This window comes from Myotis davidii, unplaced genomic scaffold, assembly GCF_000327345.1.
Source record: "Myotis davidii unplaced genomic scaffold, ASM32734v1 scaffold1012, whole genome shotgun sequence".
Lineage (NCBI taxonomy): Eukaryota > Metazoa > Chordata > Mammalia > Chiroptera > Vespertilionidae > Myotis > Myotis davidii.
The window spans coordinates 1,001,952-1,016,465 of NW_006283769.1; the positions used below are offsets into that span (position 1 = coordinate 1,001,952).

Below are 14,514 nucleotides of genomic sequence, written 5' to 3' on the forward strand. Positions count from 1 at the left end.
CACTGATACAGATAAAAAAGGTACAGTTGTTAACAAAAATGAAAACTGAGTTCTTTTCTCTAAGAGCCAAAAGCGACAGCTTCTTTCAAGGAGATTCAATGAAACTAGTCAAACCACTGTGATTTTTATGTCTGGCCAACAGAAGCTAATCTAAACATTTTAGTTTAGTTTGTCTTCTTCTTCTTCTTTTTTTTAAGTACACAAAAAGTATGAAGGACACATAGAAATTCCAGAAAATAATCTAAAAGTGTTGAACTCACGTTATTATCTATGGTCTCTTTTAACCGTGTAAGGTCTTCCATGGCTGCATCCCAATTCTGCATTAAGATTTCAGAGGCCAGTTTTCCCCAAAGTGAACTCAAAGCATTTCTATCCGTTGCTGGAACCTATTTGAGAGATCATAATTAATTATATTCTATACCCTAAATCCATCTAGTCTACTAAAATATGAGTGGCTCTCTACCCCAAAATTCCAGTCATCTAAGTCTTTACTAGATCACACCGATTCAAACCACTTTCATTTAACTTAATTATACTAAAATAAAAAAACCTCAGGTCTTTAATATTCAGCCTAGATCAGAAAATAAAGAGTAACAAAACTAGGATATAGCACCAGTGTTTTTGTGTAATCCATTTCAGATAATGTATATACAACTAATAAAATTTTAGGCACCTAAAACTTTGGAAACCATTAGATTCAGAGGCAATTTGTTGCTAAAATCAGTGGAGTGAAGATGTGGGGTCTGATTTATAATTTAGAGGAATTATTTCCAGAACAAAAAATTTTTCCAGATTATGACACAAATGGAAGGGGTTATGGAGAGAAACAAAGGTCTACTGGTTAATGACAATTATTATCAAAGGAATATGTATTGAGCAATAAAAGTTTGTTTTCTCATATAATTCTAACAAAAATCCTAAGAGGTAAATAATAATGTTTTATCCACATTTTAAAGACGGGGAACTGATGTAAGGACAGTATAGTTCATCCAAAATTTAAACTTCGAATCATGGAAGCTATGAATTTTATACTCTAGTCTTAACCTACAAAAGTGGACTGAGGGCCACCTTACTTTTTCTTGCCACTGTTAGAAGAGGGTCATAAACCCAAACACCTATACAGACTGTGCTAAATGACAAAAACGAGTACAGGAGGACACTCAGAGCAAGATAATTGGATAGAAAGACTCTGAACTGATCAGATGTGCTAAAGCAGCAGAAGCAAGTGAGGGTATTGCACAAAGAATATAACCCTAAAATTAAAATTTGGAATTTAATTTTTCATTAAAGCATTTACATGGTAGTATGATTATAATCATAACAGATTTTTAGTATATATTATAAGTATATGTTACATAAAATTGCATGGGCAGGACTGGAAATCCAGTCACCAATAATTCTGGCTCTATCACTTAGTATAAAGAGCTGAACCGTCTTAACTTTAGCTTCCTCATCTACAAAATGGGGATAGTAACAGAACACACTTCAGGTGCTGTACAATCTAAATGATATAATACATGTAAAGAGATTACAACATCATTTGATATAAAAACTCAGGAAATGGTATCCAATGATGAAACTAGAAATGATATCAGAGTACTATATTTGTCTACATTATGAGGATCACAGTAATATCTAATTCAGACTCTGTATATACTGAGATCCTTCCTTTGATGGCAGTAATAACTCAAATGTAGTCAATAACATTTAGCAAACTCTAAGAACATGCAAATAACAGACTAACCCTGTATATTAAATTTGGACATATATCTATGAAACCACTGAATATCCAGGACAACTTTATTTGTAATAGACAAAAACAAAATGATCCAAATGTTCATCAACAGCTGAATATATAAGAAAATTATAGTATACTCATAAAATGGACTACTACTCAGCAATAAAAGAACCAAACTTCTGATATACACAACAATACAAGCGAATCTCAAAATCTTGCTCATCAAAATAAGCCAGGCACAAACTTACATATTTCATCCCACTTAGGTGAAATTCTAGAGCAGGCATAACTAATCTACGAATGAAAGGCAGATCAATGGATAAACCAGGATAAGGTATGACTACAAAGAGGCACAAGGGTCTTTTTGGGGGTAAGAGAGATATTCTTTATCTTGATTTAGTGGTACTTGCATGGGTATATACATTTGTCAAAACTCATTGGAATTTAAAAATTGATTTATAAAAGTCCATAAAACCATTGTTCAAGTCATAAAGGATAAAATGTTTGATCCTTTCAGTTTGCAGGGCAATGCTCTATCCACTGAGCCAAACCGGTCAGGGCAAAATGTTTGATCCTTAGAAAGAAATCTGAGTATTAAACTATTACATCAGCCCAGGACGGTTTGCTCCGCGGTTAGAATGTCAGACTGTGGACTGAAGGGTTGAGGGTTCGATTCCCAGTCAAGGGCATTTATCTCGGTTGCAGGTTTGATCCCTGGCCCTGGTCGGGGTGTGTAGTGGAGGCAACCAATCGATGTTTCTCTCTCTCCTTTTCCCTCCCTTCCACTCTCTCTAAAAATCATTGAAAAAATATCGCCAGGTGAAGATTAAACAAAAAAACAAAAACAAAATATTACATCAAATCTAAGATGCCATCATCTTTAAGGAAATACTATTTTATGTTTGCTAACACAAACCACAACCAATTCAAGATACATTCCAATTTCAGAAAATCTATCAAACTGTGTATCTGAAAGTCAGTATGAAATAGACATCTTTTATACTGATATTATCAAATTGGGTAAATAAGATCCAAAATTTCGGTCAATATGCTAAAGTAGCAGTTCTCAATCTGTGGGTTGCGACCCCTTTGGGGGTTGAACGCCCTTTCACAGGGGTCATCTAAGACCATCGGAAAACATAATTACATATTGTTTTTGTGATTAATCACTATGCTTTAATTATGTTCAATTTGTAACAATGAAATTGGGGGTCACCACAACATGAGGAACTGTATTAAAGGGTCGCGGCATTAGGAAGGTAGAGAACCACTGTTCTAAAGCTTCCAAAAGTCATCATAACTCAAGCTTCTTAAGTCAAGGAAAGGTACCTTTAAATCAAATGGCATGTACTTAACAGTAGATAAATTCTAAATTTGAGTGGGGGAAAAAAAAACCATAAAAAGATGGTAACAGTCCTTGTATGTTAAAATTACATTTATTTCAAATAACTACTAAATGAGGAGAGGGGTTATAATTTGGAACCAGACCAAAGGTCTCAGGGAGGGCAGATTTAAAAAAAAATAATTAAAATACAGCATTGATAACTTCTAAAATAGAAATGTTAAAAAACTTCTATCAACAATGCTTCCACCGTATCATTTCAAATTAATGCATTTCTTAGCACACAAATCAAAGAAGTTTCACCTCCAAATAGGGTTCATCTAAACATTCCTGATGTATTCTAAAAGCCAAGTCTTTTTAAAATAAAGGTGGATTCTAGGGTCACACAGCTTTAATTTATACAACACTGACCTACAATAGGTCACTCGGAGAGTCAAATTCTAATCTCAGATCATAGTTACAATGGTTCTTTCATAGCTTATGTTTCCCTAACCATAGATTCAAAAGAATAACCAATCACCAGGAAAGAATTCAGAAATGAAATAAGGCTATTGAAAAAAAAATTTAAATAACTAAATTAGCATTCATCCCAAATCCAAAACATGATTTTTATCTTTGCTTGTAACAAAATTTCAAACAAATGCAGATTTTTATAGTACTGCCTATCTCAATCAAAAGAAAAAGAGAAGTAAAATAATTTCTATTTTATTAAAACTTAGCTTTGTTAGCCAACAGGAGATGACTAACTCCCATCTACCTCAAATGTTTTGTGGCAATTTAAAAATTAATTGTCCATAATTTCTAAGCATTACCCAATGTTGATTGCTCTTAATGTAAAATATTAATTTTGTGTTCAGATCATGGTATTCAGTTACTTAACCACATGTCATTTGAGTTCCAACACAAGATTTGTTAGGCAATGTAAAAGTTTAAAAGTAACCCAGAAATTTTTAAGGTTGAAAACTAACTTGGATCTTAATATTTAAACAGAGTAAACATAAAAACTCCCCAAACCTGTAAATATTTACCTATCACTTGTAGAAAATTTCAAACTTAATTATAAAACCATACTACATAAATCTAATAATGCCATTAAAACTAGAATATGGATATATGTTAGGATAAAAGCTTTTTGTAGCAGCGCAGCACGTTCTTTAATCCCCAAAAGGTTCATGCATACTGCTTTGGCTCAAGTCCATGTCATTACAGTTGGCTCTTCATACTAACCTGCTTTCAAGGGTGGATATGCTAGAAGAGTTTCCATATCTGGATTTCCAGCAGTTACCTTAAGTTTCCATGTCTTAGCAAAATGGCACATTCACTCACTGACCAGCAACAATAAATTTACTGTGCTAGAACTCTAACATGATACTAAATCTTCATTCTCAAAATTCACTCCCAGCATTAACAAATGATATGAATAACCAGCTCTTTTCATGTTCCTGTAATCATATCAGCCTTCTGATTTTACAATCCTGGTTTAAGCTGTTTACATTTCCAAAGTAATCAACTTTTGCTCTCCTAAATCCTTCATAATATTCAAAGTAAAACTGATGGAATTTTCTGATAAGTCACTACAAGTTTAGCATCACTGATTACCTTCAATGCACTTGCAAGCTAACCAGAGCTAACCTACAAATTAAGAATTTGCTTACAAATAGGAGCAAGAGAAAAATATTCCAAACCAATCTTGGAAAAAAAACTAAAAAATCTCTATTTATTTAGAGAAAGGTACTTTTAAAAAATGAAGCTGTGAGCATGCCGATGCCTTTCCCTTTTCCTTCCCCCTCCACCCTCATCAGGCATATTACCATGAGTTTCCTCATTCCCAACCTCCAAGGGCCCTTCCTTTACCTCCATAACTTGTTTCCTAAGCCCATTTCTTCTAGGAATTACTTCTTCTACCTCTGTGATTTACCAAGTAGATGTTCTCTTACAAAAAACAAAACAAAACAAACAAAAAAACCCCCAAATCTATAGACATTATTTTGAGACTCCAAGGGAATCCTATAAGAGAGAGGACAAAGAAAAAAATTACTTACCAATACTCTAAAGAAGTAAAGATATTCTGCTGCTCCAGAGTAATTCCCACATTCATATTGGAATTTTGCATATCTGTAGAGTGTATCTAAATATTCTTGCCTAAACTAAAAAAACAAAAAAAAGCTGAAACTCTATTTTAAAAAAAATTTACTCCTTTAAATGCCGCAGAAGTCAATTCTTTGAAAGTATTCTAAAAGTTGTCATAAAAAAAAAATGCCCTCAAAACATAAATTTAAGAATTGGTAAATTTAACATTCATATTTCTGGCATCAAAGAATTATGAACTGTAATGTACCTACTGTGTTACAATTGATACAAACTTGAATTGCTGCTGAAGGTTTGATGTGTGTGTCTTAGCTAGTGATTGAGCTTAGATAACCATCAGATATATGTAAGGTTTTGTGATTCAGTACAAATAATATGTACAGTAAACTATTCTCTGTGATCAAAATTTAATTTTGGCCCCAAAATTTGCCAACTTTTAGAGTTGATGCAAGAAAAAGTGAAGAAATATAAGAGAAGGGCTCTAAACTTGACCATTAATAAATCCACTAAACATTCTACGTGAAAACCAGGAAAAGTATTCTGCACAGTGTCAGCATGCCTTGTTACAATAATTGTTAAATGAGAGAGAACACCTGAATGCAAGTTACAGAAGTGATAGTACTAGTATGCAATGCCTTATGCTTTGAGTTAACACAGGGGAAAAGAGATTGGGAGATGGCTAGAAAGTCTGTATTATTTCTTTACTTGTGAATTTGGGGATTTATGAAGGCCTTGATAATGTTATGATCTACTTTATTCCAAAAGGCAGCCAAAGTATTACTTAATTTTATTACTCAAGGCATTTCCCATTCAAATATAGTTCTGTCTTTACTTATTGGTTAATCCATCAGAAACATAAAACATTATCATCTGATTAGTCTTAAAAAGTAAATCCAAAGTTTTGAGACCTTCTGTTACATAAAGGTAAGTATATTATTTTTCTATCATTACCAATTTTTAAAATCTAGTTTCAAAAACATACCAGATATTACACTTAATCAATGGATCTGGAAAGTATATTCTTGTCGAACAAGGAACCCATCTATACAGCACTATTCTTTAATTACCCTTATAACGTGACAACTTTAAAAGTTTTCAAGACACTACTTACACCATGCTTGTCCGCCAAGTAGTCAAACAGCATCCGACCATCCCTTAATAATAAAAAACAAAAATTACTGTATTTTATAGTCCACAAAAAATAAGCACATCCAACTTTTAATTTATTATCCACATAAAGCCACTTTAAATACCTTAATACCCAAACACCGGAAGTAAAATAAGACTTCCAGAATAAAATAAACAGAACAGTAAATGTTTTGAAGAAATATAAACTCAAGAATTGCAAGTTTTAAAATTCATTTCAGATTTTTTAGTCCTAACTGGAAACCATGTGTTCTGTCATACCACATCCATGGTAATGCCCTGTAGAAGTGTTTTTAGGTAATAAAACCAGAACATTCTGACTATTTTTATAGTGAGGCCCAATGGTCAACTTAGGTGATAACTTACTGAAAATGATACATATGGTCCCAGACGTAAGATGGTTTGACTTACGAATTTTCAACTTTGCAATGGTGCAAAAATGATACATACTTTCAATTTTGATCTTTTCATGGGCTAGCAATATATAGTGTGATAACTATCTCATAACGGTGGGGAGCAGCAGTTAAGTCACAGCTCCTAGTCAGCCTTGCGATCATGAGAATAAACAATTGACACTCTACAGCAGGCGTGGGCAAACTACGGCCCACGGCTGGCCCATTTGAAATGAATAAAACTAAAAAAAAAAAAAAAGACTGTCCCCTTTTATGTAATGATGTTTACTTTGAATTTATATTAGTTCACACAAACACTCCATCCATTCTTTTGTTCTGGCCCTCTGGTCCAGTTTAAGAACCCACTGTGGCCCTCGAGTCAAAAAGTTTGCCCACCCCTGCTCTACAGTGTATTCACTGTATTAGATAATTTTTCCCCATTGTAGGCTAATGAAAGCATTCTGACTTTAATCAACATATGTGTGGCTATATGTTATGTTGGAAAGGTTAAGTGTATTAAATGCATTTTTAAATTATGATATTTTCAACTTTCCATGGGTTTACCAGGACACAACCCCATCGTATGTCGAGGAGTTTCTATATTTGCTATCTTGGGTATACATTTTAAATAGAGAATACATTCTTAAAGAACAAAGACTGGAATATGTGGACTGTACATACTAGTAGGAATTAATCCTATATAAAAATTTGTCCCCCTCCCAATTTGTTAGTATTTTTCATAAGGACTGTAATTTAGCAAATTTACAAGATTAATAAATCATGCCTAACTTATAGGACACGAATGCTACACACCCTATGTAATTATTATATATATCAAAGTGTTAACCCAATTCAACTTTTTATTTTTTTAGCTTTGCATAATTTGATATGTTGGCAAGATGGTATAATGGTGACAAAGACTCCAAGGAACAAGTGATAGATGGGTACCATTGCCTACCTTCTAGACATTTTCAAATATAAAAACATTTTTTAATGCTCCTCCCAGCATGTAAGCTGTGGCATGTCTTTCAAGAGCATACTTTTACTTGAAGAGTCATTTAATGAGGGGTGGGTATGTTATCACTAAAATTAACATGGGTATTTTAAAATACAGAATATGAAATGTACATGAAATTTCAACATAAAAAGATTAAATAGTTTTACATGTTTAACTGGGTTACAAGTTTTTAACACACAATTCCATCCTTTCACTTATCTCCAATTTAGTGTGTATTAAGCTACCGGGAGTCCTCTTTCTAATATTTAGTAAACAAATCCATATTCAACTTATTCATATCCTAAATCCCATTACATCCAAGTGTTTACATGACTTGACTAAATTTGCAATTTAAATCCTAATTTTCCTGTTGTACCCTAATTTCTGGATTATTTCAGCTGTCCCTTTGTGGTTACTTACATGTGACTTGAAGATCTACAATTACTCATAAGCATACATAAGTAGTTAAGTATTACATATGTATATGTACACACATACAGCTATATATAAATACATATTATATATGACTAGAGGCGTGGTGCACGAAATTTGTGCACTGGGGGAAGGGGGAGGGGCTTCAGCCCTGCTTGCACCCTCTCAAAATCTGGCCTTCCTGATTTCCCCTAACCACTCTGCCCCAACTGCTCAACTGCCTGCCTGATTGCCCCTAACTGCCTCTGCCTCAGCCACCACAGTTTCATCTGTAAGGATGCCTGGAATGATGTCTGGAAGGTCGTTTGGCTATCCTGTCTAATTAGCATATTACACACTTGCTCCCAACCGCTCGCCTGCCTGATTGCTCCTAACCGCTTCTGCCTGCCAGCCTGATAGACACCTAATTGTTCCCCTGCTGGCCCGATCGCCCCCAATTGCCCTCCCCTGCCAGCCTGGTCACCCCTAACTGCCCTCCCCTGCAGGCCATCTTTGACCACATGGGGGCGGCCATCTCGTGTGTTGGAGCGATGGTCTGTTTGCATACTAAGTTACTAATTAGCATATCCCTCTTATTGTGTGATGGTCAATTTGCATACTGGTCATGACTAATCAGCATATCCGGTTGTGACTGCAAGGGTGTCATGACCAATTTGCATATTACCCTTTAATTAGTATAGATAACTTTATAAAATATAGCTATCTCTGTGTATGTGTATAGGTACACCTGTGTGTACATATATGTATGTAGTAAAATATGGTGTGGTATAGTAAAATCCTAATATATATAAAAAGCCAGGTGCTGTCATGACCATACAGACTACCAAACAGCAGGCTAGGGAGCTGAGGGAGTGGGAGCTGTGGGCCCCCAACTGCCTGCAGTGCGGTGGCAGGAGAGAGCCGTGGGCCCAAATGACCAAAGGACCGGTCCGGCTCTCATGGCATGGCGGGGTGGGGCTGCGGAGGCTGAGGAGCCTCACGGTGTGGGAGACTGTGGGCATGGAGCCTCCCAGGGTAGCTGAGGCAGAGGAGCATCGCAGGGCGGTGCGGTGAAGGAGCGTTGCAGTGGTGGCTGAGGCCGAGGAGCGTCGCGGGGTGTTGGAGGCAGGGCAGGGGCTGTGAGCATGGAGGTTCATGGGGCAGGGGTCACAGAGGCAGAGGAGTGACGCTGGGCGGCGGACATGACCCTGATTGCAGCTAGGCCTAGGGATCCTAACCACGCACGATTTAATCGTGCGCTGAGCCTCTAGTCCTACATAATAAAAGGCTAATATTCAAATTGTCCCCTAAACCAGGAGTTCAACCAGGGGGTGGGGCTGGCCTGGCAACCGCCCAGCTGGCCAACTGCCCATGGTCCCTCCCCTGGCCAGTCCTGCCCGATTGGCCCCCCCACCCTATGGGGGGTGAGGGCGGGGGCAGTTCCCACGTCCCCGCCCCCTGGCTGGCCCAGCCTGATTGGCCCCCATTGGGGCAGGCTGGCTGGACCCCACCTGTGCACAAATTCGTACACAGGGCCTCTAGTACATTATAATACGGGATAGCAATAGTGTAGTATTTGCTGCTTTTCTAAAAGATATCTAGTAATACTTTCCCAAATCACAAGTGAAAATTCAGAGCCAACCTCTCTAAAATTTGACTTGATAATATATCATAAGAACTAAAGGTACAACATGGCAAAATCTGCAATTTCTCAAGGGAATATACTGGTAGCTAAGATTTACCACAAAGGCAATATTCAATTTAATAGATTTTATTTTCAAACATTTTAAATAATCTAAAGGGCTTCAATTAGTGATATTAAGTCAGAATAAGGCAAAACGTTTTCTTGGAAACAAAACAATAAGTTTTTCTAGCTAAGGAGAAGTTAGGAATAAAATACCCTTATCAGCTCTACACTACCCTCCTTGGGCTGCGTATCAGGTTGGAAGGATATGGGAGAATGTAGCAAACTGATAAAGTGAGCTCAGGTTTTCCTTACAGCTAACAACCCATGTGCTCCAGGTACTGCCTAGGCACAGTGTTTCTCAACGTCAGTACCACTGACATTTTGGGTTGGATAATTCTTTTTTGGAGGATAGAATATTGTCCAATGAATGTTTAGCAGCATCCTTGGCCGCTGCTTGCTAGGTGCCAATTCACTCCTCCTGTTGTGAAAACCAAAAATGTCTACAGACATTGCCAAGGAGACAGAACTGATGCAACATAATCAGATTTAGGTAGGTGGTAAAGAAGTTCTAAAAAGAATTTAATATTAACATTAAGACTTTCTGGTCCCTATACAATAAGGATAAATGAAAACCAATATATAAAGGAATCAATCAAAGTTCAAATTAGCATTTGTATTAATCCAGGAAAGAGAATTTTTATAATTCCACTTAAGGAGAGGTTACCTGGTTGACTGCATTTGCCTTGTAGTTTCTGGATCTTCAAACATCTTCACAATTGGTTCTGTTTCTGCCTGAAGCTGTTTTAGTTGTGCAACAACTGTGGTTCTTTTCTCTCGCAAAGCTAATTAAAAAAGCAAAGGAGTACTATAATGTTAAACTGTAACTGCTCCCCAGGAGGATGTCTCTGGAAATTTTTCATTTTACTATATTGTGCATATATGTATTTACACTAATAGATTCATATGCCAATACCACCAACTCAATAACTTCCCCAGATCAAATTTCTTCTTTCTAGCAATGATAAGGCACATATCGGAAGAAGGGATCCTCATTTTACTCAAGAGAAACTGGGGAATATGCTGATACAGCCTGGGAGAGGGAAGGGAAAAGGGGAGGGGTGTCAAAGGAAAAATGATCAAATTCTACATTCAGAGACTTCATTCCCAGTGTTTTTATGTTTGTTCTCATTAAATTCTCTCAGGTGAGTATATTATTCCAGAGTTCTGAACAGAGGTTCAGAGGAGTTTACATATTATTACGTTTTCAGCTAAGTTTAATGGGATTTAAATCCAGTCAGTAATATCTCTTTTTGCTATAAATATACTAGTTCTGTAATCTCTCAAACCCAATTCTATAGTTTCTTTTCACTGCATCATGAAGTCAGAGAAAATTCACATATAACCTATCCTGCTAGCATATTTTAAAGTTTCAATAAGAACTTTTCACCACAAACTAAAATTTAAAGAGTGAATGTTATTGCAGGGAACTGTAATATAAGCCAAAAGATGATTATGTTTAATGTAATAACTCTGCATTATATATTACAAAGTATACACTAGAACAGTGTTTCTCAAAACAGAAGGGGATCTGTGATCAAATTTTGAGAAATGTCAATTTAAACAAAGTAAATTGTGTTTCTGCACTGAAAGAGTTCTTAGATTTTAAAATACTCTATGCATATAAGAAATGATATAGAATATTTCAGTATTTTCCAAACTTACAGACCACCATTTTTTAAGGAACATCTATTACCACAGAAAACAGGGATTTGAAAAACACTAGACCAGTAATTCTCCAATGTGGACACTGGGCCTCAGCCAAGGGTTTCTAATTAGGCTGCAGAATTTGCATTCCTAACAAGCTCTTCCAGGAGAACTGATGATGCTGGTCCGGGACTGCAGTTTTGAAGACCATAGCTATACCCAGATGAAAAATAAACCCCTAAGGCACACAAAATGCTAATTGAAAAAGTTAGTCAACCCAAAAAATTGCCAAAGTCTCAGGTAATTCTAAGGTAACTATCTGATTGATAACCACAACTCTGATGATACTATGAACGAAATACTATAAACTAAAAGTATTTTATGACCACGTCTTAAAGCAATTTCACATCTTTTATGGTGAGAAAATAATATGCTTTAGAAGACCTATAACCTAGTATTACCTTTCATCCAAAGAACTCTTTTGGCTAAAGCTTTTAATAAAATCACAAAACTTTAATTCACACATCCTCTGTTCACAAGACAAGCTTCAGTTCTAATGGCAAAACTTACCATGAGGAATATCATCAGAATAAAGGTTTTTGTATACATCCATAGCAAAGTCTACCATGTTGGTATCACTAAGGAGATCCAATTTTCCTTGTAATAATTCTTTTTCATTATAAATCTGCAAGTGAAAATTACTTATTAGTAAGTACACTGAAGTTCCTCCAAACAAAATGATTAATACCACGATAAGTTAACCTGGAAATATACTTCCTGAAATACAATTTCTTAAATAAAATATTACATACTATTAATTCACCCTCTTAGAAGACAACTCACAGAAACATAATAATATTCTATATACCTAATAACTTAAAAATGAAGGCAACTGAACACTACAGATCCATTCCCACCTAATTCTAATTCTCTTATTTTTTATGTGCCCATATAAACCACCTTTTATCCTTTCTAGAACAAGACTATGCCTAAATAAACAACCACACCAACTCCATAGGTAGGCACATATAGTTGTCTCTTCTCCACATTCAGGTAATTAGAACTTTAACTATTAAATTGATTTAACATTTTAGTACCTCAACAACCACATGATGTTTTCCCATCTCTATTTAAAGTAGCCTCTCCTTTATTCACACATATTTTTTCACTAGTTATAGTCCTTTATAATGCTCCCCCACCCATACCACTGAAACCTAATTAGCATCCAATTCTCTAAGTCAACCATGTCGTATCCATTTTTGCTTTGCAGAGAGTTCAAGAAATATAATTTAACCCATACTACAGAGACCAAATAAACAAACTCTCATAAACATAAAATTAAGCAATATTTGGAGATTCCAACAATAGTATTCAGGGGAAGAGAAAGTAATAAAAACAAATTTCTAATTAAACAGTCATCAACATAAGGCTTCAGCAAAAGAAAAAGTTTTTATACTAAATTTAATTTTGCCAAGGGAGGTGGGAGGCAGGGACGATGCGGGAAGGCTCCCATATTTTCCACCATGAAAAGAAAAGATGAAACTGGTCAAATGGTATAGGCACGAGATCAAAACTGAACCTTACAAACCACATAAAGAACTCCTACAAAAGCCCTAGCTGGTTTAGCTCAGTGGATTGAGCATCAGCCTGCGGACTGAAGGGTTCCAAGTTCGAGTCTGGTCAAGGGCAAATCCCGGGTTGCGGGCTTGATCCCCAGTAGGGAACATGCAGGAGGCAGCCGTCCAATGGTTCTCCCTCATCATTGATGTTTCTCTCTCTCTCTCCCTCTCCCTTCCTCTCTGAAATCAATAAAAATGTATTTTTTAAAAAAGAACTCCTACAAAATAGAGAGGGTCCAATTGAAAATGGCTTAAAGATTAATATGCCTGTATCAATAAAACTTAACCAAATACCCAAAAGGCATTATAAAGGTTCTAAACTTAATCATAAAAGGAAATGCAAACTAAAACCACACTAAAAACTGAAACACTTGACACCAGTCTTGGTATAGATGTAGAGCAGGGGTGCGGACAGTCTGGCCCATGAGCCATATAAGGCCCGAGTAATCATTTGGTCTGGCCCTGCCAAGGCATTAGGGGTGTTATTTAAACGTTTGACCAAATATAGCAGGCTTATTTTTAAGTTCATAATTTTGTATGGCCCTCGAATGATGTTATAAATATCCAAATGGGCCGTGGCAGAAAAAAGATTCCCTACCCCTGATGTAGAGTCACAAACATTTATTCTGATGGCAGGTGTACAACCACTTTGGAAAGCTATTTTTATCTCCTAAAGTTAAACATATATTTTGACCCAGCAATTCTGCTCCTAGGTTCCCAAGAGAAACAGCATTTCCAATAATGATCACAGCAACACTATTTGTAACAGCCAAGTCTATCAATGTTAGACTGAATAAACTATGATCTACCTATCTCTACCTATAAAAGGCTAATATGCAAAGTGTCCCCTGGGGGGCGGGGTTTCGATCACCCACTATGACGTGCACTGACCACCAGGGGGTGGCACGGAATGAAGGAAGGTCCCGGTCAGCAGCCTGAAGACTCCCGATTGACCCTGATCACCAGTCAGGCCTAGGGATCCTACCTGTGCACAAAATTCGTGCACCAGGCCTCTAGTCCACACATAAAAGGACTTACATTCAGCACTGAAAAATCAACAAACTACTGCTATCCTAAAACTTGGATGACCTTCACAATGTTGAATGAAAAGAAGTCACACAAAGCAGTATGAGAGGGTGAATGCTTAATTCCATTTATAGAAAATCAAAACCTGTCTTAGCTGGTGCGTCTAAGTGGTTAGAGCATTGGCCTCACACTGAAAGGTCCTGGGTTCAATTACAGTCAAGGGTAGGTACGGACCTTATAGGACCTGTGGGAAGCAACCAATCGATGTGTCTCTCTCATATGGCTATTTCTCTGTGTCTCTTCCCCCTCCCTTGCACTTTCTCTAATATTCACGGGTGAGGGTTAACGGGGGGGGGGGGGGGGG

General features: G+C 36.6%; 1 protein-coding gene across 1 annotated transcript in view; it reads right to left on the reverse strand.

Moving 5' to 3' along the window:
- EIF3E (eukaryotic translation initiation factor 3 subunit E) overlaps nt 1-14,514 on the reverse strand; it is a 41,621-nt gene that overhangs the window by 24,771 nt on the left and 2,336 nt on the right. The window contains exons 2-6 of the mRNA XM_006753901.2: nt 12,076-12,190; nt 10,526-10,643; nt 6,280-6,322; nt 5,123-5,227; nt 261-386 (exon numbers count right to left, since the gene is read on the reverse strand). Coding sequence (XP_006753964.2) covers nt 261-386; nt 5,123-5,227; nt 6,280-6,322; nt 10,526-10,643; nt 12,076-12,190 — 507 coding nt within the window. The remainder of the gene's footprint in view (nt 1-260; nt 387-5,122; nt 5,228-6,279; nt 6,323-10,525; nt 10,644-12,075; nt 12,191-14,514) is intronic.